We start from the raw sequence: 27,289 nt of genomic DNA, 5'->3' as shown, positions 1-27,289 counted from the left end.
AGCGTGAGAGGAATTCAACTAACAAATACTGGTGTGATTTATCTGTCATCCCTTCTTATCCCAACAGCTTTATTTTGAAGGAAAAAGTTCAGCCTCAAAAATGACATAGTATTCTATATGTGACACCCTGAGTTTCGTCGATAGTTCAACAGAGAGAAATAAAGTGACGTTCCAATTAAGACAGAAAACCTCTGTGCCTATGTAATTCCAGTTACTGCAGATGTATGCTCAATGTCTGCACAACTAAGGTCTTCTGGCACTACACACATTTTTAAGAAGGAAAATTATTAAAATAGATGTTTGGAATTACTCCCCAACAGTATTTTTGCTTTTATATTTTTATATACTCCAAGAATGACTCATCCAAAGATGGGAAGCACTCTAATGCTGAACAAAACAAACCAGAAAAAGCACTATATGGGCTGAAGGTTTCAAAGCATCAAGGAATAAAAATCCATTAGGTAACTTCCATTTGTTTCATGCACAATAATCCTAGGCAATGCTTTTAATACTGACATCATCTACCCATTTTTCAGTCAAGATAAAAAAACTTTAAGCTGCCTTTCAGAAGAGTAAGGGAGTGCTAGTGTTTCCAGCTGCTGCATGCATTCCTTTGCAGGATATGACAGCAGTGATTTTCTAGCATCAAACACCAGTAAACAGCTCAAATACGTAAAGAGTCCATCCTGTAAATAATCATCCTTGGATGACATGAAGACATGGCTTTGTTTTAGTAAATGACAAAGCTTATACTGGCAAATAATACCTAAACCTATTGATTACTTAAGAAGTTTACAGAAGAAATCTTAATTGCATTTCTGACAACAAACATCTAAAACAACGGCATCACTTCTCTGTACGCTAGGGATTTGTGGAGGAAGAAAATACCACTTTCTAAATAAATTCATTCCATGAAATAAATAGGGTGATCAAGAATGTTTTATACCTGCCTGTTCAAGAACAAGTCTACGCTTCACTGATAAGCCCAGATCTTTAGTGTCCTACTCTTCACAGCCAGAAATCGGTTTTAAACCAAGAATTTATATAATATGAATTTCTAACTATCTTTTGCCTCAGGTCTTGTTCCTACATTTCTGCCCCTACCGAAATAACTGTAAGCTCTTATGGTTCAGCTTCTAACAAGAAGGTTCAAGAATATCCAGAACTTTTCATAAAGCAAAGTACAACAAAGCTTCTTGTTCCTCACTATTCCTTTTTGCTGTTATCAACCTAGAAACATGAGGTGGGAGTTTGTCACAGCTAAAGTCATCAAAGATCCAATGACACAGTTTTTCATAATCAAGTACATCACAGAAATATTTCACCACAGAAGTATTTCAACAAAAAGTCTTCTTCCAAAAACTACTTCACAACTTTTAAAAAACACACTAAGCCAAGTTTTCAAGCAATCATTTCCCAGTAAATTCTCCAGAGCAAAATTAAGGGAATGTATATAGAGATGTTTGTGTGAGATTATGAAAAGGATTCTTTGCAGTACCTGATTCGGAGGCTTGACTTGGCTAACTCACTGTGTTCAATTTCAGCCTTTTTCATATTAAATATCTTTTTAATTGCATTTGCATCCTGTCAATTAAAAACATTTTTTTTGTTTAATGTTGAAAGTGAAGAATGTTATAGTTAAGTACATCCATCCAGCTAAAAACCTCTAATGAAAACTACAAGGTTTTTACATTTACATTAAAACAAAACAATTTTGCAAGAGAAATAAGCATAGAACAAAGCCTGCCTGAAACACACCCACAGAGATGCTGGAAAACATCTTACACCTCCAGAAGAAAATAAGTTATAAATATCTGGTTTGTACTAAAAGCTAAGCAACAAAAAAGCACAACTCACTAACAGCTATATAAAAAGGCAAAATCTTTAGGGCTTTATGCTAGAGATGCATTTCAGAATCAGTCAGCACAATATGCAGTAAAGAATCAAACTATAAACAACTGAAACTAACCTTGAATACTTGTGATCCAGGCTCATTGTAGGTTTTGGCATTCTTTGCCAGAAGATCAATATCCTTGGCCATTGCATGAATGCTTTTATAAGTTCCATTCTACACAACAAAGAACAGAACTGGTTCAAAGTGGCAACCTTCAAACAATATTGAACTAAGTCAATAGCGAAAAGCAAAGGGAATTCATAAAGAATAAAGGGAACACTTACAGAAGAACAAGAACATAAAGACAACAGGTAAGCATCTGGAAAAAGTCATCAAAATAAAAAGCAGCAACCTTAAGTGCTATGTCCTTACACAGCTCATGGATGCCAAGTAAAAGACTGCAAAAATACTTCATAGGTTAGACCACCTTAATTTTGAAGGGTTCTAACATGTTATCAACAGCATGTTGTTTTGCTTTTATTCCCTAGTTCAATTAGTCTGTCTGCTCACTGTTATATAAAGTACTAGAATTACAGAACAGCATTTCAAATTACTAGAGATGTAAGATGAAAAATGCTTCAGCACAAAACATCTATTTATAGCACTAGAACAAAAGTAGGTGACGATAATGCATGACCAAGCTTCAACTCTTCCATGTTTTACACGAGCAGTACGTGCCAAGAAACTACTTAAACCATTATATACCAAGGAACCCAAGATATTCAGGGTCAATGCCAGCACGCTACATTTGATGATGTTTGTTCCTGAGCACAGCTACTTCTCGAGAATTAACCCAGAGCAGAACATTAAATCAGCACAGCATTCAGATTTTTAAATAGAAGGGAAAACCACGATGCCTTTCCTAAGGCCATAAACTTTAGCTTCTAACACTTTTCAGAATGCTTACTGTTAGTCTGTACTCTCACACATTAAAATGCTCATACTTTACCTGTATCCTTTGGGCAATAGTTTTAAGATCTATAGGCTCTTTTATTATTGCATAATAATCTGGATATTGCTGGAAAACAAAAATAATGTATATATTACTATAGTCACAAAGCTATTGTTTAATAGCTCATGAAACAGTGAAAGCTTCAGAAACATAGCACTGTGCTTCTATTTGGGGGAGTCAGGTCATATAGCAGATACAAGGAACTAGAATTTATCAGACTTGTTAATACTGCACCCTGAAAACAAGACAATGAAATAAGACATATTTTAAAAGACGATAATCTCTACAAAAACAAAAGAACCCTCAATTATCTAAATTTGCAGAACAGGGCAAGCCCAAATTTGTGATGAAGGGCTCAAAATGAGCAGAGAGGAGTGAGAAGAAGGAAGGGAAGCTCTAAAAAGAGCTGAAGCTTGTCACTAATGAGACAGTAATAAAGAACTCCATCCTGAGTGTGACCATCACAGTGTACAAGATTAGTTATACAAATGTCCAGGTTGCCAACTTAGAACATAATCAGTATTATTAAAATACCCACCACTTTAGAGGGAAGCTTCTGAAACAATTCACTTATGAGGCGTCCTGATGGGTTTGTGGCAACAGCTACAGCTTCAAGAAGCTGTTCAAGAATTTCCTTCAGGTAACCTGGAGATGACTAACATAAGAAACGCAATGACAAGAATTTTTAACAGCAGCCATAGTGGAGTGCTTCAACTTGCACTGGAATGTATAAATCTGTTTCTCAAAGACAGGAAATGTCAGCTATAAATCACAGATGCGGCTTCTAAAATCCACATTTAGCTAAAGCACACAAGAAAACTTAAATCTCATGTTTACAAAGCAGACTGTTAGACAAAGTACACGTTGTTACTTGCTTGTCAACATGAACGAAAACATGCATCCCAAGATCATAAAAACCAGACAAGACCAAAGTTCTTATCATCATATCTGGCTTATAAAACACTCTGGAACAGCTGCACTAACTGAATAGGGCACATGCTGGAAAATTATGTCATTGGACATGACACTTGCCTGCATGAAACCTCAGTGTTGGCATGATATCAAGCACATATCATGTTAGTGTCAACTAAACCAGAACCATGTTTTATCCATATCAGAAAATCTCATACATTGTTTTTTTTCAGCTAGGCAAAAGTGAAGCACACATACAATGCTGTGAAATTATTAGTTAATGAACTGGTGTAAGAAATACCTTCTGGGGTATAATTTAATCATGAAAAGACTTCATGCTTTTTCACATGTGGAGGTCAATCTCCTGCTCAGACTCAGCTGACATATACTGCCACAGTTTCCCCCCCAAACTACAGCTATCATGCCCACACTTACTAATTCAGAATTTGTGCCTTGATTGTCATGTCCTTCCTCATCCTCATCTTCCTCCTCAGCATCACCTTTTTGAACAAATTCATTCTTTGTGCGCAAATACAACTCCCATAATTTGCAGGCAGCTTTATACTCTGGAGAATCAGGCTGTAAAAACAAATCAAACATCTTACTCAATATTCAGATAGTTCTTATCTAAAGGAAATTTATAAATGATTAGCTGATTTTATGCACTAAATGCATAAAATAATGGAAAACTTCGGAAATTCCTGCTTCAGGCATTCTTCAATTGAGATGTTAAGAATCACAGTAAGCACTAGAAAATAGAACCTTTACCACTCTGAAGCATCTAAGTCTTTTGCAAAACTTAGCAGTCAAACTACCTGGGTTGAGGCTTGGGCAAGCTTGTTAAATGAAACTGGAGAAGTTATTAGGTTTAGTTGAAGCACAACACTACTGATAATTAAAACACACTAAATAGCAGTACACCAGAAACAGTAAGCCAACACTTCCACCATTGTGTAGCACTTGGAGATTAATTTCTACAACAGAAGAGTGCTAATGAGTGTGCCACTAACTCGAAGAGCACCACAATGATTTACACTCAGCATCAGCTGTGAAATTCCAAAGAACCTGACAATATGCTACCACTTGGGTCCATATCTAGGTATATTTTTTGGCAGAGCTAGCAGCATTAAGTCAACAAATGAAGTGTTGTAAATATAGAGTTGGTAGTGACAGATAAGCATGTGCCTGTTTACGTTACTACTCGGGAACACCATCCAGAAAGAACACTGCTTTTCCACTCAGGTATTTTTCTTTCTCTTTCCTCTGCCACTTAACCTGTATTTCAGGTATTCCTGCAGATATGTCACCTTACCATTGCTGATTATGCTTTTATTTCTTCACTGCCTCGACCTCAGACAACTTGTAACACAAGTGAGAAACCAACATGAGAACTATTCTTAAGCTTACTTTATTAGGCTTATACACTCTCAAGACATCAGATCAGCCATTAATTCTGAGGAACAGATTTAAAGAGTATTCTGCTCCACTGGTCTGCTTCCTTCCATATTAATACAAGATGCCCTAAAGTGTAAGACTTGAGCTGAAATGCTAAAACCCCTAGAGTTTCCACTCTATTCTAGCACTGCCAATAAAACATCTGCCACAATGAAGACCTTGACAAAGAATCAGCCATCCCTGGTTTCTATGTATCACTGGGACTGTGTGGGTCAAGTAAAAGATGAAAAAAGCTTATTTTTCTGTGCCCTACCTCCAGCTCACAACTCTGTATTTCTCTAGCAATGTCAACATTCCTTCATTCTAGAAAAACAATTATCTATTTCTATTCTACATGTAAGAATTTCATGATGCAGGCGTTATTTTGGATCTGCTATTCTGCAGACAAAGACAGCACATGTTCCGTTGAACTCAATCATTCTTTCCTGCCATCGAGTTTTTCTCTCTCATGCAGAAATCATAAAAATGCCAGCATTAATGGGCGAGTGTTTTGCAAAGCCTAAGGAGTACACAATGAATCTGGAAATCTCTATCATTTTTCTACAATAGCCAGAATGTGCAAATGCATTAATCCATAAATATTATTATTTCCTGATTATTACACAAACGTAAACAAAATAGACATTGCTTTTCTGAATGTCTGTATGCACTGACTGGGTTATTCAGAAAGCAGTCATTTGGACTATCTCTAAAGTCAAAGATAGAAGGAAGGCAGTATTAGCAGTTTTAGACTTGCTGTATCATCTCGGTCACTAGACACAATGCCACTGGTTTATACATGTAACATAGCCTTCCATTATTAAGGATAATTAAGGAAGTTGAGTATCTTCCTTATGAAGAGAGACTGAGGGAGCTCGGGCTTTTTAGCTTAGCTTGGGAGAGGAGAAGACTAAGGGGTGACCTCATTGATATTTATGAATATGTAATGCCTGAGTGCCAGGAGGATGGAGCCAGCCTCTTCTTGGCGATGCCCAGTGACAGGACAAGGGGCAATGGGTGGAAGTTGAGGCAGAGGAGGTTCCATGTGAACCTGAGGAAAAACTTTTTGCATTGTGAGGGTGACAGAGCACTGGAACAGGCTGCAGAGTCTCCCTCTATGGAGATATTCAAGAGTTGTCTGGATACCTTCCAGTGTGATCTGCTCTAGGTGATCCTGTTCTGGTAGCGGGGCTGGGCCAGATGATCTTTCGAGGTCCCTTCCAGCCCCTCACATTCTATGATTCCATTACACAAAATTAAACCAATTTTTCTCACTTCCTTATAGCAACTGCAGTAACATTCATCAACATTTGAAACAACACACATACCCAGTGTGGGAGAATTGACATGGGACTTGTACCCTTGATGAAAAACAGTCATCTACGCTCACAATCACTGACCACGATAACCAATGTGTCTTTTTTTCATATTATCAAGTGGCCAACAGAAGAAAAATATTCAACACTCCTACTGTACGCTTGCTGCTGTTTACAAACCCTTCCAAAAAATCTTTTTCTATTTCAAAAGGCTACAAAATTGTACTGTGAAACAGGAAGGTTTTGATCAACAACTATTATTCTCCATTTGCAGCTCTATTTTTGCTTGCTGTCTCTTTTGGAAAACTATATGAATATGCTTTCCATACCATTTTATAGTTTTTCACAGAAAAATTGCTATTGCAGGGGATTTTATAAAGATATGGTCAACCTTAGGGAAATATGTGCAAATACCTGCAACGTGTGCTGTTATTTTACCTATGATAAAGGTTAAACTGAAAAGCATTTTTTGCCAAATGAAGGAAGAATTTGTACCTTTCTCTACCGCCTTTACAATTAATTTGAGCCTTTATATGTATTTTCCTCACCTTATAGTAAGCCTTCGCATTGTTAAAGAGAAGTTGAAAATCAGCAGTCAGCACGTTCACATCATCGTATTCCTCCATCTTTAGCTTTTGTTGGATTTTCATCAAATCAATTGGCTGAGAAACCACTTCATAATAATCTGGCTGGTTTCTGTTGCAATGACAAAAAACAATCATTCTATTCCAAATGGTAAAAATTGAATCTGCAGCAGTAAAGTTTGTTTGTGTCTACGACTAAATAAAACAAAACAAACTCCAATATGTGTTTGTTACAGCTAAAAGATCCAGACAGTGGTCTACTAGTAAGCTTACTTTATTACATCTTAATAGCTTAACCAGAACTGTGGTCTTACCTTCTTTTCGGTGCCCTAATGAAAAGCTCACAAAGGAGCCTGCCCTGTTCATCTTTGTAATCTCTGATAGTGTTGTAAAGTTCATGGCATACAGCAATCTAAAATGCAAGAACAATAAAGCCATGAAAAAGGAGCAAATGTTAAATTGGTAACAAAGACAAGCTGTCAGTCCACAGCATGCTCTGAAGAGAGGTGTGAAGAAACTGGTGCCTCTCACACATCAGCAGGATACCTGCCAAGGTACTGCACAATTTTCTTTCTTTTATTTTTTTTAAACACAGAGAGCTTCCTTTCAACGCTAATTCTAAAGAAAGTACCCCAAAATGCAAATTAATCAGAACATTAATTCTCTCTGAGTTACAGACATCTAAAGCAGCAACACAGGTTCTTCTGCCCTGCAATTATTAAAATCAGACTGCTAACTCAAAGGCATAAGAGACATTATACACTTCAGCAATCACTGTCTGTGCAGTTCCCCACTTATCTCTGTATTTGCTATTCAGACACAGCTCTCAACTTCTGCATGTTATGATTTCAGCTCCCTCTCCAACATCCTTCCCTCTGCTAAAATCATCAGAAAAGAAAAAAAAAAGCAGCAAAAGGAAAATGGGAAAGAAAAAGATGAAACTGGGGATAGACAAGAACAAGCCATGTGCATGTGCTATACATGATTATCCATTTTACAATCCAGCATTTCCCAGACAAGGACATCCCCAAGAAAATACATTGTACATAGTAATACAGTACTAACAGGATCTACAGTTGGGAGATTGGAAAGTCTCCTCCTCTTTCTGCTTGGGCCTGGTATATTTGTGGAGTGGTGGCTGTCGTCAAAGTCTCCTCCACTGACGCTGCTGGAAGGTGAGGTAGCTCTTCGCCTCTTGGAACCCATGGAATCCAACTTCTTCTATAGTGAAGAGAAATGTTCTTAAACTCATGGCAGAGCATCCTAACTCTCTGGTGAGAGCTAACTATAGCACTAGCAACACTCAGGACGACTCAAACACCAAATTCCATTACATACTACAGTTCAAGGTAGGCCATCCCTCTACACACCAGTTTTCTAAAAGTTAAAGTCCTACAGTGTGATAGTCACTGCTGACAACTGTGCCAGAGAGCTTAGGGCTCACAGTGACAAAGGTCAATTTAGCAGCTCTTACTAGGATACGTTCTTTATCTACATTTTGATACCTCATCCCCTACATGATAACTAAGCAAGAAATGCTGTTTTAAAGGAAAAAAATATACAGAGACATGCACTCAGTTCTGGTGTAGAAGTATGTCATTCCATGTCAAAAATGACAAACAAAAATAAACAAACCACAAGCAAACAGACAAAAAAATCCCCACCAAACAGCAACACAAAAGCACAAAACAAAACATGCAGAAAAATTACTAATTAAAATTCAAGTGGCCACTGAATATCTTGTCTTAGACAAAAGCAAAACAAAAGTCTGGACCACCGTATGACCTGCCACTCCCACTTTATGTATGGGATGAATGGCAGGATGAACAGTAGGATGAATGTGTAAGGATCAAGAACCAGAAAAAGCCACGTCCTGTTTTGGCCATAGTTTTGCATTTATCAACACAAACAGTGACAAATGAATAACTACCATCCAACAACTACGGTGATTTACAGAACAAGTTCTTGGCTCTTTCCCAGCTTCCAGACAGCATCAGAAAAATATCTCTATTTGCAGCTGTCTCAAAGGCTGAAGACAAAATAGATCATCTACCCCAGCCTATACTCATTTTCCAACCAAATGAAAGAACTTCTTCTAGTAAGCACTCCGTTGATTCACAGGGCACAGCAGCACAACATAACCACATTAGAGCATTTATGCCAGAGACAGAATTAATTTCAAGCACACAGATTAGATGAACAAGACAGGAATAAGTAACAGTTGGGATAAAGAAAAGCAAAACCCTAAGGCAGAGGAATGGAGCGAATGGTGCACATACAATCAATAATTTACCAGATTTACCAGAGTACAACCAGCACCTCGAAATGCCAGTCTCCTCATAGTGTCTGATGGTCAAGTACAGATACTGGGAGAAGGTAACACTCTAAGAGTAGCAAACCAGCAATGGTGTTAGTACAGGCAAAACTGGAAGACAAGAAAAGCAAAAGAGGGAGAGAAGAAAATTGAAAGTAGATTGATAATTAAAGAAAAACCTCAATGAATAAATAACTACAGTGACAGAGAGGGAAAAAAAGGCAAGAAGCAGAAGGTAACTTTTTTTAGCCAGGCAGAAACTCTATAAAGTAATTTTGTGCACAGAACGCTAGACATTTCTGTCATTTTTACAGCAAAAACACATTTTTAAATGTTCCTGAATATATATTAACAGATTTCACAGCCACTTGCTGGGGAATGATTCATCAAACAGAGCAGAGAGTAAGCATAAGTGGTATCTGGCCTGAGAATAAATCCCAGAAAGCAGTAAAACTTACAGGATGCAAAACAATACAGTGTTTATACCAACAATAAGAAAAAAGATAACAAGATCAAGAAAGATTTAATAGACTCTCTAATAATGCCACAGCTCCATCGGTCTTGAGTGGATTGTCATCGTCATAAGCAAGCAACATCAAGTTGCTTCATTAAGGATATAGCCGTTCCAATTTCTAGCCCATCCCCGGGGCTGGCGTTTTTTCAGAAGCACACAGAACCGTTTTACGGCAAAACTACCGCTTCTGTTTAGCTCACACAACTACTCCCTTCCAAACCCTGAGAGGCCGCTTCCCTGTTCAGTATTCTGGACGTTGTCCTAAGAGGCACGTACAGAGAAGCTCCGTGCTCTGTGAGCAGGCAGTTCATCTCCGGAAGAGACAATCAGCCTGTTGCTCTTGGCGCTGCCTCCCGCGCTTATCTGCGAGACACCGTATCAAATGGCCAACGCCAGGCGCGTGCTGGTGTGGAGGCTGCTGCAAAACACAGCTTCTTGATTGGGGAGGGCAGGAGAGGCTACTGCAACCGCTAATGCTTCACCTAGGAGCTCAAGAGTACACTGGGTCCAACCTCGTCCCGAAACAAAGATGTGGGGGCATCACCAAACAACCATGGGGGGAGAGGACAGTCACCGAACTGCCTGCGAACTACAGGCAGGCTCCCGTTAACCGAGGCATGTGCGCTGCGGCTCCCAGGTGCTGGTGCACACCCGCACCCTCCAGCCGCCTGGCCTCTGCACACAGCCTCCAAGGCATTCTTCTCCTCTAACAACCGAGGAAGGTGCAAAACAATACCGTGTACACTCGGTGAGAGAACCGCTTATGTAAAACTCATACCAAACGTCTGGTTCCTCACTATAAATCGCCTTCTAGATCTCTTTCATGCTGATGAAGACATTTAATTCCCCCATGCACAGAAGGGTACTTCTTTACTTTAGGGCACGTCTCCTAGACTTCCTTCTACAGCGTAACTACTAGCTCACAAGTCTCTCAGCAATCACACCAAGTGTTTCCACTGCTACAAATAAGTCATCTGCTGTGCAACAGAAGCCTGAGCATCATCTTAATAATTGCTCTCTGTAAGAAATGCTTTGCCTACTACCACCATAGACCTATACAACAGGTGGGAGAATGCCTCTCCCGAATGCTGTACTAGACTGACCACCACAAGTATTACCAAGTCCAACTTCCTTCAACGAACAGTTTTTACACACGTTTCAGATAACACGCTTAAAAAAAAGCCAACGAGGTTCTAGCAAACGCTTCATTTTCTGCCTCCAAGGATGAAAAAAAGCTAAAAAGCTGATAAGATACCACGGAAAGCATTTTATCGTTATCAAGAGCTCTCACATTTCAACAGAAATATTCAGTAATTCGTGGTAAATTTAGCACACGGAAGAAAGGAGGGAAACACAGCCAGAATCTCCCCCGATTACCAATCACACTGAAACCAGCTGCAACACAGAAAGGAGATGGCAGCAACCAGACACTCTAAAAGGACAAAGTTGGTGAAGAAGTGAGGCACAGCACACCCACCGTTTTATTAACAAAGGGGCAAACCATGTAATTTCCCCACACCGTCCTGCAGGCCCCTGCCCGCTCCCAGCTCGCACCCTGCCCGGCTCAGGAGGTGTCTTTGTTGGCAAACGCAGACAAAGCAAGCTACCTTCACGGGCACCGGGCCAACCAATGTCCTCACGGCCTGACAAGACCACGTCCCCTCCACTCTCTGACCCGCGCTAGCCCCCGCACCGGCCAAAACACGCTCCCAATCCCCGGGCCCCGCTTCAGAGGCCCCGGGAGCGGCCGCACCGCCGCCGACTCTCGGCCAAACGCTCGCCGCGCGGTCACCGTGAGCTCGGCCTGGTGACGGGACGGGGTGCTTGGTAAAACACAGAGGGCAGGAAACCGAGGGGAGAGCTGAGGGAGTCACCGGAGCTAGCGGGGTCGGGACGCCAGCAAAGGAAAGCGACACCGATACAGCCGCGACAGGGCGGCCCGCGCCCAGGGCCAGAGTAACGGCGGGAGGCGGGGACGGGGGAGGTGACAGCAGACGGAGGGGTTCGGCGCCCCCGGGCCCAGCGCGGGGCCCGTCGTGGCGGCGCTACTGCGCGCCCAGGAGGCGCTGCCTCCCCGCGGTGGCCACACAAAGGGAGGTAGCGGCCTCCTGGCTCCGGCCCGCCGCCCCGCCTGCGCGACCCCGGCGCCGCGCCGCTCACCCAGCCAGCTCCGCTCCGCCTTCGGCAGCCGCGGCCACGCTCGTCCTCTGCCGCCCGCCCCGCCACCGCTGCCGCTGCCGTTTGTGCCTATGCCGCCGCCGCTCCGTGCCGCCGAGCGCGCCGCTGCCGCAAAACCCGCCCGGCCGCTAAACGCGCCGAGCCCGCGCGACACCTCCGGCGGGGCAGGGCCGCTTCGCTTTACGGCAGCGCCCGCCGGCGGCAGGAGGAAGGAGCGCGGAGCTGCACGTGGAGCCGCGGCCCGGCGCGGCCATGAAGCGGCCAAGTGAGCGGCGGGCAGCGGCGGGACGGGAGGGCGGGCAGCGGCGGGGTTGGGCGTCGGGCAGTGTCGCCGACGAGCACGTTGAGGCGAGGGAATGGCGGCAGCGGGCTGGGAGGGGGTGGGGGAGCGAAGGAGGATGAGGACGCCGTGGGTCTGGGGGGGACGGTAAGAGCTGACGGCGATGGCAGCTCGGCCGCTTTCCCCGAGCGCGGGCGGATCGTGAGGAGTCAGCACTGATGGGCGCCGTGCATTGCAGAGCTGAAGAAAGCCAGCAAGAGGCTGACCTGCCACAAGCGCTACAAGATCCAGAAGAAGGTGAGGCCCGACGGGCTGCCAGGCCGCGGCGGTGCGGAGCCCCCGGGCTGCCCCTGCCCCACGGAGCGGGGGGCTGATGGAGGGGTGATCATCTTTTATTTTTTTGCCTTAGACTGAGAAAACGTTCTTGTTCCTGTCTTCAGATCAGAGAGCACCACCGAAAAGTCAGGAAGGAAGCCAAAAAACGTGGACGCAAAAAGCCCAAAAAAGATCCCGGTGTTCCGAATGCTGCACCGTTTAAAGGAGAGCTTCTGCGAGAAGCAGAGCAAAGAAAGCAGAAGGTAAAATACAGCTTGTGATAAAGGGGACAAGAACTGTAAGCGTTCCTAGCTTAAAGGAAGCATTGTACGTGGGCACATGTGCACACCCAGAGGTTCAACTGCAGTCCTAGCAGAAGGAAGAATATTCCCAGCATTATAGAGTGTGGTAATTTGACCTTGTAGTTCTGACCTTCATTTCATACTGTGTCTATAAACATGCTGGAAGTGTAATTTTCAACAATCCGAATTGCCTGTGGTGTTCAGGTATACATAACTATCTCATCAGAATGCCAAAAGCCAGGTATTTGCATTCTGTGTTTATACAGAAGTCTGAAATCTGGAGTTGGAGTAATGTGACATGAGAGCAGCACCCTCAGTTTTAATGTGGCTGCTGCAGGGTGGTTGTTTTGGGCTCTAATCAGTAGGGGTACTGCCTAGAGGTTTGGAGGCAATTGAAGGCAAGTTTATTCTTTTCAGGGTGGGATGCAAAAAAGTTCCTACTTGGCTGGCCGTGACTTCTAAATAAGCTGGCTCAGGAACCTTGGTCAGAAATAAGTAAATGAGGGGAAAAAACAGTGTTACCACCTTCAAATGTTTTATCTGGCTGGGGTTTTTGTTTGCAATCAGCTTGAAGAACTAAAACAAAAGCAGAAGCTGAGCAGACAGAAAGAACATGAGAAGAGGAGGAAGCTTGAAGCTAAAAAGAATGTGGCCCAAATCAAGGAAAATGCAGAGGGAAAGGTAGGTGTCTGGTATAATTTTGATTGTCTGAAGCTTACAGAAGCAAGAAAAGTCATCATGAAATTACATCATCTTAAGCAGTATGTTGCAGGTTATGCTTTCAGGCTGTATATGCAGGCAAGTATAATACACTAATTATCAGTTAAATAATTCCCTTTATTTTTATATGCATGCAGGAATCTTCTGGCAAATCCAAAACAAAGACTAAGAAACTGCTAGATAAAAATTCAAAGACATCGTTCTGCAGGGAGCTCAAGAAGGTGAGAAGCTTCAGCTATTTTTGTATAATTAGATGAGTGTCAGCAGTGAGACAATTTCCTTCTTTGCATTACTGTGCAGCTGTTAAGAAGTATAAAGGTTTATCACAATAAACTTCCACACTGAAGTAAGGGATGTTGCAACAGAAGTTGTGGAGGTTTACAGTCGTGTTTGGTGCGAGCTACTGAGACATTCAGCATGTTGAGGCATTAGACTTGTCTAATGTCATTACTTGGCAGTGTCAGTACTTACTGAATACTTAGCAACTGGTCAAAGATCTTTTGTAGTACTGAGGTACTAGTGTCTAAGGATTTTTTACTTTTAGAGAAAAAGATAAAAATTACTTCAGCTTTCTGGTTTGCAGTTCAGAAGAAAGGAGCTTGAATAAGAACTCTGTAAAAAGCTCACCAACTATTCTGTGAAATTTCAGCAGTAACTGTTGTCAGCCACAGCTATTCCAGATTTGTCATCTGGCAAATGGTCTGGTGTCTTGAGAGTCTTCTTTTTCTAACCTAGGTGATTGAGGCCTCAGATCTGATTCTAGAAGTTTTAGATGCAAGAGATCCAATGGGCTGCCGGTGTCCTCAACTGGAGCAAGCTGTCACTTGCTCTGGAGGAGACAAAAAGCTACTGTTGGTTCTGAACAAAATTGGTAAGAAGCACAGCTTCTCTTGAAGTGGTACTTGGTCACTGTGTGCTGTGGCAGTGAGCTATGAAGAAGATTTTAAAGGAATCTGAGATTCCACTGAAGACATAAGATCCAACTCTGAGTTCACTGCTCTACTTTTTAGTCTAGTTTGCTAAGAAAACACCACGTAAACACACATTAGCCTTTTTTGTTTGTGGTAACTTTTTATCGCATTGGGCAGTTTTGGACAAGTTTGACAGAAGTTATACAATTTTTAACATTTTTGTTAGCATAGGTGAACAGGTCATGATGCTGGTGCTTACCAAGGCCATGGAGAGTTAAGGATCAGAAAAGGAATGCAATAGTTGGATTTTAAATGTGGCTTTGGGAAGTATTTCCTCTGTTTTGTTGCTGTGTGAAGGAATCCGCATAAAAGCAGGTGAAAGCAGGTAAAAATGCTGGAAATCAGCAAAATACCAGCAGAGAAGGAAAAAAAGCAAAACCAAACAAACAAAAAACCCACTCACCACCAAAAAAATCCCCAGAGCAACAGCAAAGAGAACTTTTTATCAGTGTAGCCTTTGCATGGATGATCCTTGACAGAACATTACTCTGCACCATACAAAATCTCCTAGCAAGGCCTCGGTATTAACTACCTGAGATATAGGGGAAAAAAACATAATTGTGTATGTTCTGCTTGAGGCAGATACTAAAGACAAAATCTTGTAGGGCTGGGTGATTTTTGCCTACACTCTATACTTTACTGGAGGGTTAAACCAAATATTATTTGTCATAAAGAAACATACTAAATGGGCAACATACAGCCTGCTTCCCCATTCCACACTGATTTTCTCCACACAGTGACATTTAAGATTCACAGAAGTGAAAGGACTGTGCTCTTTTATCCAGATTTAGTGCCAAAGGAGAACTTGGAGAAATGGTTGAATTATTTGAAGAAGGAATTTCCAACGGTTGCTTTCAAATCAGCAACACTGATGAAGGACAGGACTATGGTAAGAGTACTGCAGGCTGTCCCATGACCAAGTCTGATGTGTTAGACATCATGCATGTTGAAATGTGCTGAGAAACAGGAGCTCTTCTTTAAAATTCATTTTCCCCTTTTTTGATGATACTGCTGTAACTGATGAATATATGCTTGCACTTTGACTGAGCTTTGTAGTAGAGTGGAGGAATTCTTGCTGTTGAAATGCATATTATTAGTGCCCAGCATGCTGGACTAGAGTAAAAGCAAGTCTTTATTACTGTGAGAAGGAGGGTGAGGGGAGAAAGATGAGGATTTTTTCATCTTTTGCATAGGATGGTTGCACCTGTTACATCCAAATTGGTGAAGTGGTGCAGGCTACACTTTTGCATTCATCCTAACTGTGGCCATTAATGAAGGGTAGAACCTGACATTATTTCCTGAAGAGGCTGAAGGAGTTAGCTCCCTGTGCCCTAGTCTCAAGGCTAAAGGTGCTCTTTTGAGTCATACATATGTTACTACATAAGGCTGCATGTCTTAACCCTGATAACAACAGCATGAAATAGGGCAGTACAGAGAGCAGGTTTTTAAATCCTCTGAAACGTTGAAGACTCCTGAATAAATTTGCGTATATAAGGATTCCATCATCTGGTAGATATAGAGCCTGAGCGAGAATCACAAGCCCAGTAAATCAGTTTAGAACACTGGGGCATCATCTAATAGAGAGATTGGAATTATTACAGTAGATAAATATATATATATATAACACTAAACTTTGAATCATGTAGCCAGAACAGGTCAGAAGGAGACGTGCACGTGTTGACTTAACGAAAACCACTGAGTGCTTTGGAAGCAAGAGCCTTTTGAAACTTCTTCAAGAGCATGTCAAGACTCAAAATAGACCCATTCAAGTTGGGGTAGTAGGTAAGTGTTTGGAGACACGAGTTTCCTTCTCATCCAATAAAGTTTTGGAATCCTGTAGTATATATTGGTTTAACAACTACCATGACTTGCCTTTGGGCTTTGTAAACCACGTTCATACCATCCTCTCAGACTCACTGTTGTAGTACTGCAGTTGACAGCAATGTTACATTTACATTCGTGTACTGTATGCAATTTTTGGAAGGCACACTCTGAGATGAGGCCTTAGCTGATTATCTAGTAAGGAAACAAAGAGGTTACATGCCATGCAGCTTGCACTGCCTTCCTCTTACCTGTTAAGATCTGTGGTGGCACCCTCAATGTTTTTCTTCGTGTGAGAAATGAGGATACAGACTTTGTCTTACTTCTGTAATGAAGACTTCAGATCCAACTCTGATCTCACACTGAAGATACACCTTACCAAAGACACTTAAAAGAAACAGTGCTATGTGGTCTGAGTTTTCTTCTTTATCTTACACAAGGATTTATGTGGTTTTTTTCAGGTTTCCCTAATGTGGGAAAGAGCAGCATAATCAACAGTCTTAAAGGAGTTCGTGCTTGCAATGTTGGCGTAGCAAGAGGTGTTACCAAGTAAGCAGAGTCTGAAGAAAGCCATTCATTTCCCTGCTGCTTCTTGTGTTTTGATTGAGTTTGTCTGTAATTTCCAACCATTATGGGCAAAGCATGCCCAGTTTTAAATGCACATTTAAATCTGCCAGAATGGAAGATAGTGCTGTGTGTGATGCAAGCTGTTGTGAGAGAATACAGTGTATAAATTTGGGTTTTGTAGATGTCGATTTCTGTCCTACACAAAGCATATGATGAAGAAGCATTGAAACTGACTCTCTGTGAAGTCTATTCAATCCAACCCTGAGCTTTGTGCTTTGCACACCTCAATCATTACTGGTTCCTTTGCTAGTTATTATCTCCTCACCATGCATTTCTCCTTGAATAGGTCTGTGCAAATTGTGCACATTGATAAGCAGACAAAGATTTTGGACAGTCCAAGTATAATTGCAGATCCTTCCAACAGTGCCCTGGCTCTTGCCTTGAGAAGTATCATAAATACTGAAGAACCATGCTCAGCAGATGTGCTTGAAGGAATAGAGGCCATTCTAAATCACTGCAGTAAACAGCAGGTGAGCTCCATCTTTTTCCACGTCTCTCAACTGCATTTGTCTTTTCTGTAGATGACTTAGGCCAATAAGGAAAGTTAATTTCACTCCAGCTAATTCTGGTAGATTTTGCAATGCATTCCCCATACTATATAAAATATCAAACTTTGGCTAATGGTCTGAACACCAAAGGTCACCTTTCAGTCCCACAAACAGCAGCAGAAACTGTATGCCAGGAAATTGTTAGCCAGATCAGAAAATAACGTTTCTGATTTTTTAAAAGCTGCATTTAAGAGCTCATCACAGCATCAAGAGTGAAAAAATGAAGATACTCTGACTGCTTCCTATCCTTACAGTGAAGACTTCAGATCCAACTCTGATTTCACTCTCTAGATTCAAGGAGATTAAGCAAAGCCTAAATTCCCATTCAGTTATTACAGAACTGTGTTTTCACCAACTGGTCTGCTGTCTCCATACACCCACTGGTGTGGGTGAACAGTGGATGAATTTGTTGATGCAAGCTTTGTAATGTTTAGTCCCACATGAGAGAGAAAAATGGCTCTTCTCATACTCTTCCGTCCTTGTTGTAACCCAAACCGATTTGCTCTTCTGTTCCTAAAACTAGAAGTGTGTGTGTCTGAATGTACCTTATCCTTTTGCTCTAGGTAATGCTGCGCTATACTATCCCAGATTTCAGGGACACAGAAGAGTTTTTAGCCTTACTTGCTCAGAAAAGGGGTATGCTGAAAAAGGGAGGTGTTCCTGACATAGAAAATATGGCTAAATTACTGCTTTGTGACTGGACGGGGTACGTACGCTTTGAATTTTGCTTTATGCTGATTACCTTTATGTTGTTAATCCAGCACAGCAAAAGCTCTGAATCCTGTCAAGTATTTAAAAGAGAGGCTGAGCTTTTTGTTTGGATATTTTTTTTTCCATTGTCACACTTCACTTTGGTAAAGAAAGCTAATGAATTTTACCAACAGATGATCTGCAGTGACAAAGTATTCCATTTCTTTCCTCTCTCAGGAGTGGGCTATCCAACTTCATACTGTTCATGACAACTTTGTAGTCATTTAGATAGCTATTTTAACTGCTGTTAAACAGATGATGCATCAGTAATCAGGTTGAGGAGTTACAAGAGTTCTTTGCACTGGTTTTATTTTTAGATGCAATAACTATGTTGTCTTTGGTTGTTTTTAATGCTAGTATTTTATTTTCCCAGAGCTAAAATAAGCTACCACTCACAGCCTCCAGAATCTCAGATACTGCCACCCTATCTTACAGAAGACAAAATAGCTGAAATGCAGGAGGGCTTTAATTTAAAGAACCTGGAAGAAGGAAACAACACCATTGTTCAAGGTGGGTCTGCTAATGTAATGCACTGCTACTATTAAGAGTGGTAGTAGCAACCTTAACAGGAATTTGTGAATGCAAGTCCGCCCTGGGGTTTATTAGATAGCTTTGCCAGATTGCAGTGAATATGAACCTTTTAAAGAAATGGATTCTGATGCACTAGAACAGTGCCTCTTTGTGCTATCTTAAAACAAATTGCCCCTGCTGGTTCTTAGTTTCTACTAATCTGACCTAACCCTCCTCAATAGGAGACAGAGGAAAAGAACACTGGAGAGAACATAAGCACTGGCTGATTAGGCCAAGAAAATACATTTTACTGAGTACAGTCTACATTCAGATTTAGGTTTTCCAGCTCCAAATAGTCATCTGTAGATGCCTGAGTGAAAGCTATTTGCAGAGAACTGCACTTTGTTCTACTTGCTTATGTGGGAGTCTTGTGGCAGGGAAAGGGCAGGACTGTCTTTTTCTAGCTCTGACCTAAATGGCTGTCCTCTCAGCAGGTAAGCTTTACAAATGTGCTGCCAAACAGTGACTTAGACACTTCCTCCTATGTTTTTTTCCCAGCTTTAAAATTCCCAAGTCCATCAAATAGCTTAATTTTTCAGTCAGCTGGTATGTCAAATGGGATAATAGAGGAAAATAAAGTGACAGAGGAAGCATCAGAATGGGAAAACTTGGAAACGAGCAAGGAGGAGGAGGAAGAAGAGGATTTCACAGAATGTGATGATGATCAAAATGATGCAGAAGAAGAGAGTGATATTGAAGAGGTAAATCAGGGTTTCATTAGGCCTCTACCTGTTCAGAACCTGACACCAAGTACTCAGTCAATACCCTGCTGTAAACTGAGAACATGTAGGCATTGTGGAGCCACCAGGAGTAATCAGAAAGCCTTTCTCCTGGAGAACCCAACCCTTAAGTTGGGCTGTTTTTTTAGTTAAGTGAATAGCACTGTTCTGAGTTCCTGGCCAACTACGCAAGGGGACATCCACACTATCATTGGTGTCTGTTAGGTTTCATTTGCGTGAGAGACTTATTAGTGGTACCTGAATAACCAGGTTTGACCTCTCTGACTTGCAGGAAAGCAAGGTTCAAGTTACCAGGAAAACAAAGCTTGGAAAACAACAAACACGTTCTGCAAATTCAAACAAGCAGATAGCAGGTGTGTATGAAAAACCCTAGCTTGAAGAGTAGCCTTTGGTACTCTAGCACTCGCATTGGTTTCACCAACTCTACAATTTTCCTTTCTCAGAGAGCAAACATTCCAATCCCCTGGATGAGACAGCTGCTGAAGATGATGCCTACGATTTTAATACAGACTATGTGTAATGAAGCCCTGTGTGGAGGCGCTGCTTACTGGCTTACAGAACGCTCACCAAGACTTGTCTTGGGGCACAAGTTAGAGGAGTGCTGCATACCAGAGCTGCTGCAAAGATTCCCAATGGTGGCTGTGTCAAATAATGTGTATAATGGTGTATCTCCCTTGATCCTTGTAGATTTCATACAAGTGTAGCAAACAGATTGCATTCAGCTTTAAGTCCTAAATTTTAATTCCTGTACTAAAGATGATTTAAAAAACATCCTAATGGACTGAGTTCACTTTCCCTTATAAAAAAAAGATGTTTCAAAGTCTGGCGACTGAAGTTACTCCATTACTCCTGGTCAGTTCAAGGACAAGAATGGTTCTTGTCCATCAAAATTCAGTAAAAACAATTAAGTAATAAACCACAGATCAGCACTCATGGCAAACAGAGCTATAGGCAATGACTGCAATGAGTTAGCAGCTTGAAATCCTGAAATCCTAAAATCCTAAATATAAAGCAGATGATGGCCATTTACCTGAGGTTTGAGTCAACATGTTAAAATTCACAGAGCTTTCTCCACTCCACAAAAAAAAAGCTTTTAGTTCACTGGCAGTTCATTTTGCATAGAGAAATAACACTTGAAAGACTCATCTGTCAAAAAAGGGATTCAAGTTTGCAGAATTCTGCAAGGCTAACACAGAAATGGGTGGGGGGAGAATTCATGCAAGAAAGGGTTTTTGAGGCTGTTTCACAGGATAAGAAAAAAACAGTCATCCCAGAACAAAACCCAGGCAGCTCCTAGTTGCAGTACCCTGCTTTGGAAGATCTGCATGGTGCAGGCACCAACTGGAAGTTCTTGGAAACCCTCTTTAGCTAACAATCCTCCTCTAGAAGACTTGCAGTGAAGATGGAAACACAAGTGCTAGTTTGTGGATATTCTCCCTTGCTTTATATCATACTGCATCATCTGTCATAGAAGTGACTCTCCTTTGGACCTGTGCCTATCAGAACTGCTCCAGAGTGCATAACTTTCTGCTCTGGAAGGCAAAGACTGCTCTGGAATACAAGTTGGAAAAAAAAAAAACCAACCCACAATGTTCTGCTTGGCTCCAGAAGTTTCCTGAGAAAATGGCATTGGTTATGAAAATTGACTACTTTGCTTCATAGGCTTCTGAATGTCTGCGAATCAGACTGAACTTGCCAGTAGGGTCAGGGACATACCACTTCTCCCAGACTTCAGCATACGAGGCTGTTCTTCCCCAGGGTTTTAAATGTCCATTCCAGTGGAGCAGCTTGGCAGCCTTCACAAACTGAGGAGAGTACCTTTTTCCAGCACTAGACCCTATTATTGAAAAAGAAGCATTAGTGCCTGAAATAAAGGCAGCAGTAACACCAATGTGCAATATTTTAACTTCAAAGGATTGTAACAAAAGAAGTCTTGTCATTTACGGAGAAAGGAAGTGATAAAAGAGGCAGAGATCAGGGCAAAATTTAATCATGTTTAAAATAAATACTGAAGCAGATTAACTTCTAAATTAACTTCCACATTCTCTGAAAGCCCTTTAACAGACAGATGTATTCAGCAGCCTAGGTATTGTTCATTGAAAAAAATTAAGAAAGCTCTCCATGCATTGGGGTTTCACCAGCAGCAGAGTAGATCTGAATGTTTTGCTCAACAAGCAAGAAGAAATTCCTATGATCACTTCAGATAAAATAGGTTTGTGGAAAAAGAAAAGGAAAATGATCACTTCAGATAAAATAGGTTTGTGGAAAAAGAAAAGGAAAATGAGAAGAAATTTAAAAGTCAGTTGAAGAACTACTGCCCTAGCAGTTCAAAACACAAAAGAAAGGACCAGACCACAAAGCTCCAAGATGGTAGTGCAAAGCTGTTTCTTTAGTAGAGAATAAAATATAAAGTAGGGGAAGAAAAGATCCATCTGCTGCATTAATTAGGTGTCCAGCTACTGACCTGGAGAACCACACTGAGGGAGCAGTGTCACAACGTTTTGTACATACCGAGATGCCGGACATTCCACATGGGATCTATACTGGAATGTTGCTTGTAAAATACAATCAGCAGTGGAGGAGTTGTGATGCTGCCAGCCAGAGTCCTACTGTAAAGCTCCTCTCTGGAAGTTAAGATGAAAAGAAATTGGGAAAGGATGCCTGTATGGCCCTAAATCAGATGATTATCCACAGACACATAGCCTTTCACTTAACAGTTAAATGCCACCACCATAATGTAATCCCTGCCCCACTGGCACTCTCAGTTTAGGGGTACTTACGCTACATTAAGTGCCATCCACTTCTCCAACTGCTGAGTGATGTTCTGTAATTTCCACTCTGTCAAATTAGCAACAAAAACTCCTGGATTGAAAGAGCAGGTGTTGGCTTTCATGGCAAGCTTTCGGATGGTTTCTTTTTTGTAATCTAGAAACCCAATGTAATTATACTGTGGAAAAAAAGGGGAAGGGAGAAAGTACGAATTAGTTTAAAATAAAGTTTGCACAATCCCAACAGACAAGTTATTAAAGCAAATACCCCTTTCTTTGAAATGAGAGAAAGGAAGCTTCAAAGGTTGAACAGTTTAAAAATATGATTATATAAACCACCTATTTTAAGGAATGTTCCATGTTCTTTATAATAGCTTATTTATTAATACAGTACCAAATCCCAGAAAAAGTACTTTTTGTACACTCACAGAAGAAAAATAGTCCCTCTGATGTTCTAAGACCTACTCCTGTTTCACAATGGGAGCTGCTCTCATTGCAAAGCACAGCAAAAATTCCAAGCGCTTTTAGTTGCACTAACAGAAACTGCAGGTGTAACAAAAACAGAATAAAATGATCTGGGTAAGGTCAGTAACACCTTTAGGTTCACTGCATCCATAAGTCAACATGCAAGAACATTGTGCATGTTTGCAAAGCCTGTGATCTATGGCATTCCTAGCACTGAAACAGTATAAAATTGACCTGATTGCCTGCTCCACGGACAGCAACTTTATTAGTGGTTGAGTCACAGTCCTCTGAAAATGCAGCTGCATGTCCAGGTTTCAGTGGAGTGTTGTAAAGTTCAAGGATATCATCTGGAAAATGGAAGTAAGCACAGAAAAATTAAAAGCAATCCTGATTTAAGCAGTGAGTGAATGCCATTACTACTGTAGATAAGGCCACTTTGTTTAATTAAACTAATTCCTATTTATAAAGCTTTTACATCTTTTCTTGAAGCAGAATTGTTTGGTTACTGTAAGAGACTGCACACTGACCTCAGCATAAGATCAATGGCAAAAGGCCAAGAAAAGGTCCCATACCTTGCACTATGACATCATCATCCACATAGATGGCCTTCTCTGCATGAGGTACCAAAGTGGGCAAGTAGAATCTCGCAAAAGTTAACTGAAAACAAGAAAGTAAGAGAAGTGAAAGATTAAATTAAAAACTGTCCAAGTAAATGTGTAATTCGCTGATCCTCCTGGCATTTATCCATGGCACTAACACCTATGACAACTTCTATCAAGGATGTAAAACAGGCAGCAATGTCATAGATGTTAGTTAACAAGTTCCATCAATTCCAGAGTTTCCTATGGATCAGTGCACTGATAAATTGGCCTGTTCTGCCATGTGTATTGGCAGTGCCTCTGAGATGCTGGCATGCTTGACAGGTGAGCTGCTGTGTTTCACCCTAGTTAGCAGCAAAAACCAGTACTAAGCATGCATACATAGTAAGAGATGGATTTCAATAGCTCTCTGGAAATTTATTCTTGCTGAAATTTCAGAACTGTATTAGAAAAAAATTGTGTCTATGCTAACAGATGTGGGTTTGATCTCTAGATGTGCACAAGAGCAATATCAAAATATATTGTTACTAACTCATAACTGCAAAAAGTAATCAACATCATCCTCACTGGTTTTAAGGTGTCTGGCTTTTGAGGATCCACTTGTACCTTCCCTTCTAAGACATGAGGGTCAAAATTCAAAATTCGGTACTGCAAATTTTTCAGAGCAGTCTTACTCAGCCACAGCCTGCAAACAGGAACAAGGCACAGATCTTGTTAACCAAGACAGAAATCAACTCATAAGCAAGTGGCCAAAATGTCAGTGACACATCCTGACATGGCCACTTGCTATCCCATCCAACAGACATACATACAGAACACAATCTATTGTGGAGGTTGGTGGGGTCCTATATGACTGCAGGGACATGCCCACCCTCAGAATAATGCACAGCTGTGACACATGAAAGGTCTGAGGTCACTTCCATTTCATTACAGATACATGGTCCTGTAATCACAAGACCTCCACAAAAATTGTCAGTGTGAGTGGATGCAGGTAAAAGTAAGATCAATGAACAACCTAGAAAAAGTGGAGAAAATTAATTTACAGCATTTGAATTGCTTTGCTGAAACTTAGGTAGAAGCTTTCACAATCTCTCCACCCTCTAATTCCAATCCCACCAGAAAAGATTGTTTTCTTTCATCCCTGAGACATCACCACAAGCAATGACTGTGTACTCCCCAGGAGCAGCCTCGTCAAAAAGCTGCAATAAGCAGCAGCAGATAGGACTGCAACTTAGAGGAGTGCAGTGCCAGGGAAGTCAGCTCTTCCTCTTCCCACAGATACTTAAGTTTCACGGTATTGCAGGAATCTATAAAGATCATTACCTCAAGTGATCCACAGTATCATTCAAAGTAACAATATAGAAAACCACGTTGGATCTGGTGTGAAAGTAAATACTGTTCATGGCTGCAATGGCACCCCCAAGCCTCTCATCTGATGCTGCGATGACCACAGAAATCTCTTTATCATTTCTCCCATCTGCCAGTCTCTGGGGAACTGCAGGTATGAAATCTATAGGCTGAAGTCCTACTGGATTTGAATCTGTGGAGTACAAATGACATCATATATTTGGTTAAGGCAAACAAAACACAGACATTATTATCATGCTTACATTCCTAATGCTTTCAACTACTACTAGTTGAAGCAGGCAAGCTCTTGAATGCCTCAGCTGAGGTGTGAATTACAGCATGCCAGTATCAAATACTTAAAGTATTGCACCTGCTCTTGAGAGAAAGAGAAGTTAATGAACAGGAAAACACTGAATCATATCTTAATAACTTTTAAAGCCAGAAGGAACCCTTACTGCTATCTTCACTGGCTTTCTGGCCAAGAAAAGTCCCAGGATAGCAAGAACAGACAATTGTACCCACAAAGATGAAGTTTCTTTGGTATGAGAAGAGGAAAAGATACAAAGAGTACCAAAATTGCATCTTGTTATGCAAGTAACTGATTGTTATTATACATACTATTTCAGCAACGTGGCAATTTCTAAGTGGCCAGAGCACAACCTTTCCCATCAATTTAAAAAAAATTATTATTTTAATTGAATTAAAACTCAACATACCTGACAACTCCCGTTTCAAGAAGTCACTGAGGCCTAAGAAGTTATGATGAAGAACCAGCAAAAAAATTACAACAGCCACTATAAGGATGGAAATATTCACTGAAAAAATAAAAGGGGGAAAAAAAAGTTAATCAATACAACAAGAGAAAGCCTGGGAACTCAGAAAGAAGTAGAGACACACCTATACACATACCTTTCCTTAAAGTCATTTTTCTCTTATTTTACTAGCATAAGGTTTCTGCAAACCTGCAAGAGAAAAAAAATCCATCAGTTACTTCCTACTTTCAGTAGGCAAAGCACACTGTAACTACAAGTGCCAAAACAGTTTCCAAATGCTGGATGCCACATTTTAATAACTGACTATGAATGCCAGTAAGTGTGTAGCAACAACAATGGATCTGAAGAGGAACTCTTGAGATCAAAGAAGGGGAATACAGATCTTGCCATTTACTTCCCTGACATAACAACAAAACAAACACTAACTCCTGCCAGCCAAAAGTGGCATGAAAAGAATCTGGAAAATTATGTATGGTTGCTGTTGAAAGAATGTAACTGTCTGAACTGGAAGTATGCCATCAACAGGGCAAGTAGTCATAGTTTTTACCATACTTAACTAAGATTTTGACAGGACACAGCATTTATAAGACCTTAGCAAACAGCACTATACATTTTCAAAACCATGAAATTCTCTAACAGACTGCCAGCTGAAGTGTCATCACAGAAAACACTGTGAACGAAGGTATTCCCACCACATTATAGAAGAAGAAGGCAAAATTACAATGCAATGATGCCACTTGGGCACACAATTCGTACATACAGTTTCTGCCCTTCGATGACACTACGACAGCCTGAGCTACAAGCATTTAGGGACTGACTCAACAAACACAAACTGCAAACACAGACTCACAGTAAGTACTCAAACACCTGCTCATCGCTACCCTGCTGCAGTTTGCTGCTCCGGTGACGCCATTTACACACACTAAATTGGGCACCCGACGTTCCCCACGTTTCACCGCATTCTCCATGCCTGCATCGCCCAGCGGCACAAACCGCGCTCCCTGGGGCTGCCGCCTCGCCGGGGCTCCGCTGCGGCCCCCATGCGCGGCTCCTCCGCGGTTTGCGGAAGGCAAGGCAGGGACCCCAGGGACCGCACTGTGAGGCCAGCAGGGCCGGGCCCAACAATTCCTCACCGAAAGCTCCTGCTCGCTCTCACCATCTCCCGCCGTCACTGCCAACTGCCACCTAAGCAGCGCACCGCCACTGAACCCCAAGGGCCGCAGCTGTCCGCGGCGATGCCTGGCGACTGAGAGGCGCGAAGGCTGCGCCGCGCCCACCCCCGCGGCACTAAAGGGGCTGTCGGGGGCTTCTGGCGATTTCACGAAGCACGTTCAAGCCTTGAGCAGTGAGGGCTGCCTGTGGGCCGCCAAGTCAGTGTCGATTCCAGACGGGCAACCTCGCGGATGCCTCGCACCTGCTATGCTAAGAGCCCTGTCAGAGGTCCTGGACTCGACACCGCCGTTGCCGCGGAGATAGCGTCTCGCCGGTGCTGCCAGCGGAGCAGGGCGGCAGTGACGCAGGGCAGCGGCGGAGCCCTAAGCCGCAGCCCGCGGAAGCGGCGGCTGCGATAGTGGCCTGAAGCCGGCAGCCAGGGC

The 27,289-nt window shown here is 41.8% G+C and overlaps 3 protein-coding genes, 1 long non-coding RNA gene and 3 other non-coding genes across 24 annotated transcripts in view; 5 read left to right on the top strand and 2 right to left on the bottom strand.

The window, feature by feature from the left end:
* The window catches only part of PBRM1 (polybromo 1), a 56,068-nt gene extending 43,853 nt beyond the window's left edge, over positions 1-12,215 (bottom strand). For 12 of the 16 annotated variants that reach the window (XM_064156542.1, XM_064156550.1, XM_064156553.1 and 9 more), the window contains exons 1-10: positions 12,081-12,215; positions 9,395-9,517; positions 8,158-8,313; positions 7,407-7,504; positions 7,057-7,204; positions 4,194-4,337; positions 3,385-3,501; positions 2,844-2,912; positions 1,970-2,068; positions 1,499-1,584 (exon numbers count right to left, since the gene is read on the bottom strand). In XM_064156542.1, coding sequence (XP_064012612.1) covers positions 1,499-1,584; positions 1,970-2,068; positions 2,844-2,912; positions 3,385-3,501; positions 4,194-4,337; positions 7,057-7,204; positions 7,407-7,504; positions 8,158-8,313; positions 9,395-9,433 — 956 coding nt within the window. In that variant the 5' untranslated portion in view covers positions 9,434-9,517; positions 12,081-12,215. The remainder of the gene's footprint in view (positions 1-1,498; positions 1,585-1,969; positions 2,069-2,843; positions 2,913-3,384; positions 3,502-4,193; positions 4,338-7,056; positions 7,205-7,406; positions 7,505-8,157; positions 8,314-9,394; positions 9,518-12,080) is intronic. The other 4 variants (XM_064156544.1, XM_064156554.1, XM_064156546.1 and 1 more) reach the window with 3 other exon arrangements.
* A 47-nt stretch (positions 12,216-12,262) lies between these two features.
* Positions 12,263-20,565, top strand: GNL3 (G protein nucleolar 3). The gene is made up of 15 exons (XM_064156562.1): positions 12,263-12,363; positions 12,617-12,675; positions 12,819-12,956; positions 13,563-13,676; positions 13,853-13,936; positions 14,451-14,586; positions 15,472-15,575; positions 16,333-16,468; positions 16,969-17,056; positions 17,421-17,604; positions 18,246-18,388; positions 18,806-18,942; positions 19,501-19,703; positions 20,014-20,095; positions 20,186-20,565. The coding sequence occupies exons 1-15, from the start codon at positions 12,351-12,353 to the stop codon at positions 20,260-20,262; spliced, it is 1,698 nt and encodes a 565-aa protein (XP_064012632.1). The 5' UTR covers positions 12,263-12,350; the 3' UTR covers positions 20,263-20,565.
* Positions 14,642-14,717, top strand: LOC135182667 (small nucleolar RNA SNORD19). The gene has a single exon (XR_010305264.1). It is a non-coding gene; the product is annotated as a small nucleolar RNA SNORD19 (small nucleolar RNA).
* Positions 16,802-16,875, top strand: LOC135182668 (small nucleolar RNA SNORD19). The gene has a single exon (XR_010305265.1). It is a non-coding gene; the product is annotated as a small nucleolar RNA SNORD19 (small nucleolar RNA).
* Positions 17,272-17,349, top strand: LOC135182669 (small nucleolar RNA SNORD69). The gene has a single exon (XR_010305266.1). It is a non-coding gene; the product is annotated as a small nucleolar RNA SNORD69 (small nucleolar RNA).
* GLT8D1 (glycosyltransferase 8 domain containing 1) lies at positions 19,227-27,237 on the bottom strand. 3 transcript variants are annotated; one of them, XM_064156563.1, is made up of 10 exons: positions 26,545-27,237; positions 25,831-25,883; positions 25,638-25,736; positions 24,898-25,114; positions 24,142-24,259; positions 23,548-23,632; positions 23,210-23,322; positions 22,523-22,689; positions 22,254-22,366; positions 19,227-21,579 (listed from the first exon to the last, which is right to left on the bottom strand). In XM_064156563.1, exons 2-10 carry the CDS (start codon positions 25,844-25,846, stop codon positions 21,389-21,391), a joined length of 1,119 nt encoding a protein of 372 aa, XP_064012633.1. In that variant the 5' UTR covers positions 25,847-25,883; positions 26,545-27,237; the 3' UTR covers positions 19,227-21,388. The 3 variants fall into 3 exon arrangements, with proteins under 3 accessions (XP_064012633.1, XP_064012634.1, XP_064012635.1); XM_064156564.1 differs by having other exon boundaries at positions 26,828-27,237; XM_064156565.1 differs by having other exon boundaries at positions 27,109-27,237.
* On the top strand, positions 21,737-22,749 carry LOC135182447 (uncharacterized). Its single transcript, XR_010305211.1, has 2 exons — positions 21,737-21,954; positions 22,000-22,749. It is a non-coding gene; the product is annotated as an uncharacterized LOC135182447 (long non-coding RNA).
* Positions 27,238-27,289: the final 52 nt, after the last annotated feature.

Source organism: Pogoniulus pusillus, chromosome 16, assembly GCF_015220805.1.
Source record: "Pogoniulus pusillus isolate bPogPus1 chromosome 16, bPogPus1.pri, whole genome shotgun sequence".
Taxonomy (NCBI): domain Eukaryota; kingdom Metazoa; phylum Chordata; class Aves; order Piciformes; family Lybiidae; genus Pogoniulus; species Pogoniulus pusillus.
The sequence above is the reverse complement of the archived record's forward strand: the minus strand, read 5'-3'. Positions and strand labels throughout refer to the sequence as shown.

What these genes read in the sequence shown, in the direction of transcription:
- GLT8D1 (XM_064156563.1), bottom strand. An exon ending in TCCGTGGAGCAGGCAATCAG is followed by an intron (nt 22,690 to 23,209) that starts GTCAATTTTATA and finishes TTTTTTCCACAG; the next exon opens with TATAATTACATTGGGTTTCT. An exon ending in GTGGAATGTCCGGCATCTCG is followed by an intron (nt 21,580 to 22,253) that starts GTATGTACAAAA and finishes TTTCAATAATAG; the next exon opens with GGTCTAGTGCTGGAAAAAGG.
- GNL3 (XM_064156562.1), top strand. An exon ending in CAGAGCAAAGAAAGCAGAAG is followed by an intron (nt 12,957 to 13,562) that starts GTAAAATACAGC and finishes GTTTGCAATCAG; the next exon opens with CTTGAAGAACTAAAACAAAA. An exon ending in AGGAAAATGCAGAGGGAAAG is followed by an intron (nt 13,677 to 13,852) that starts GTAGGTGTCTGG and finishes ATATGCATGCAG; the next exon opens with GAATCTTCTGGCAAATCCAA.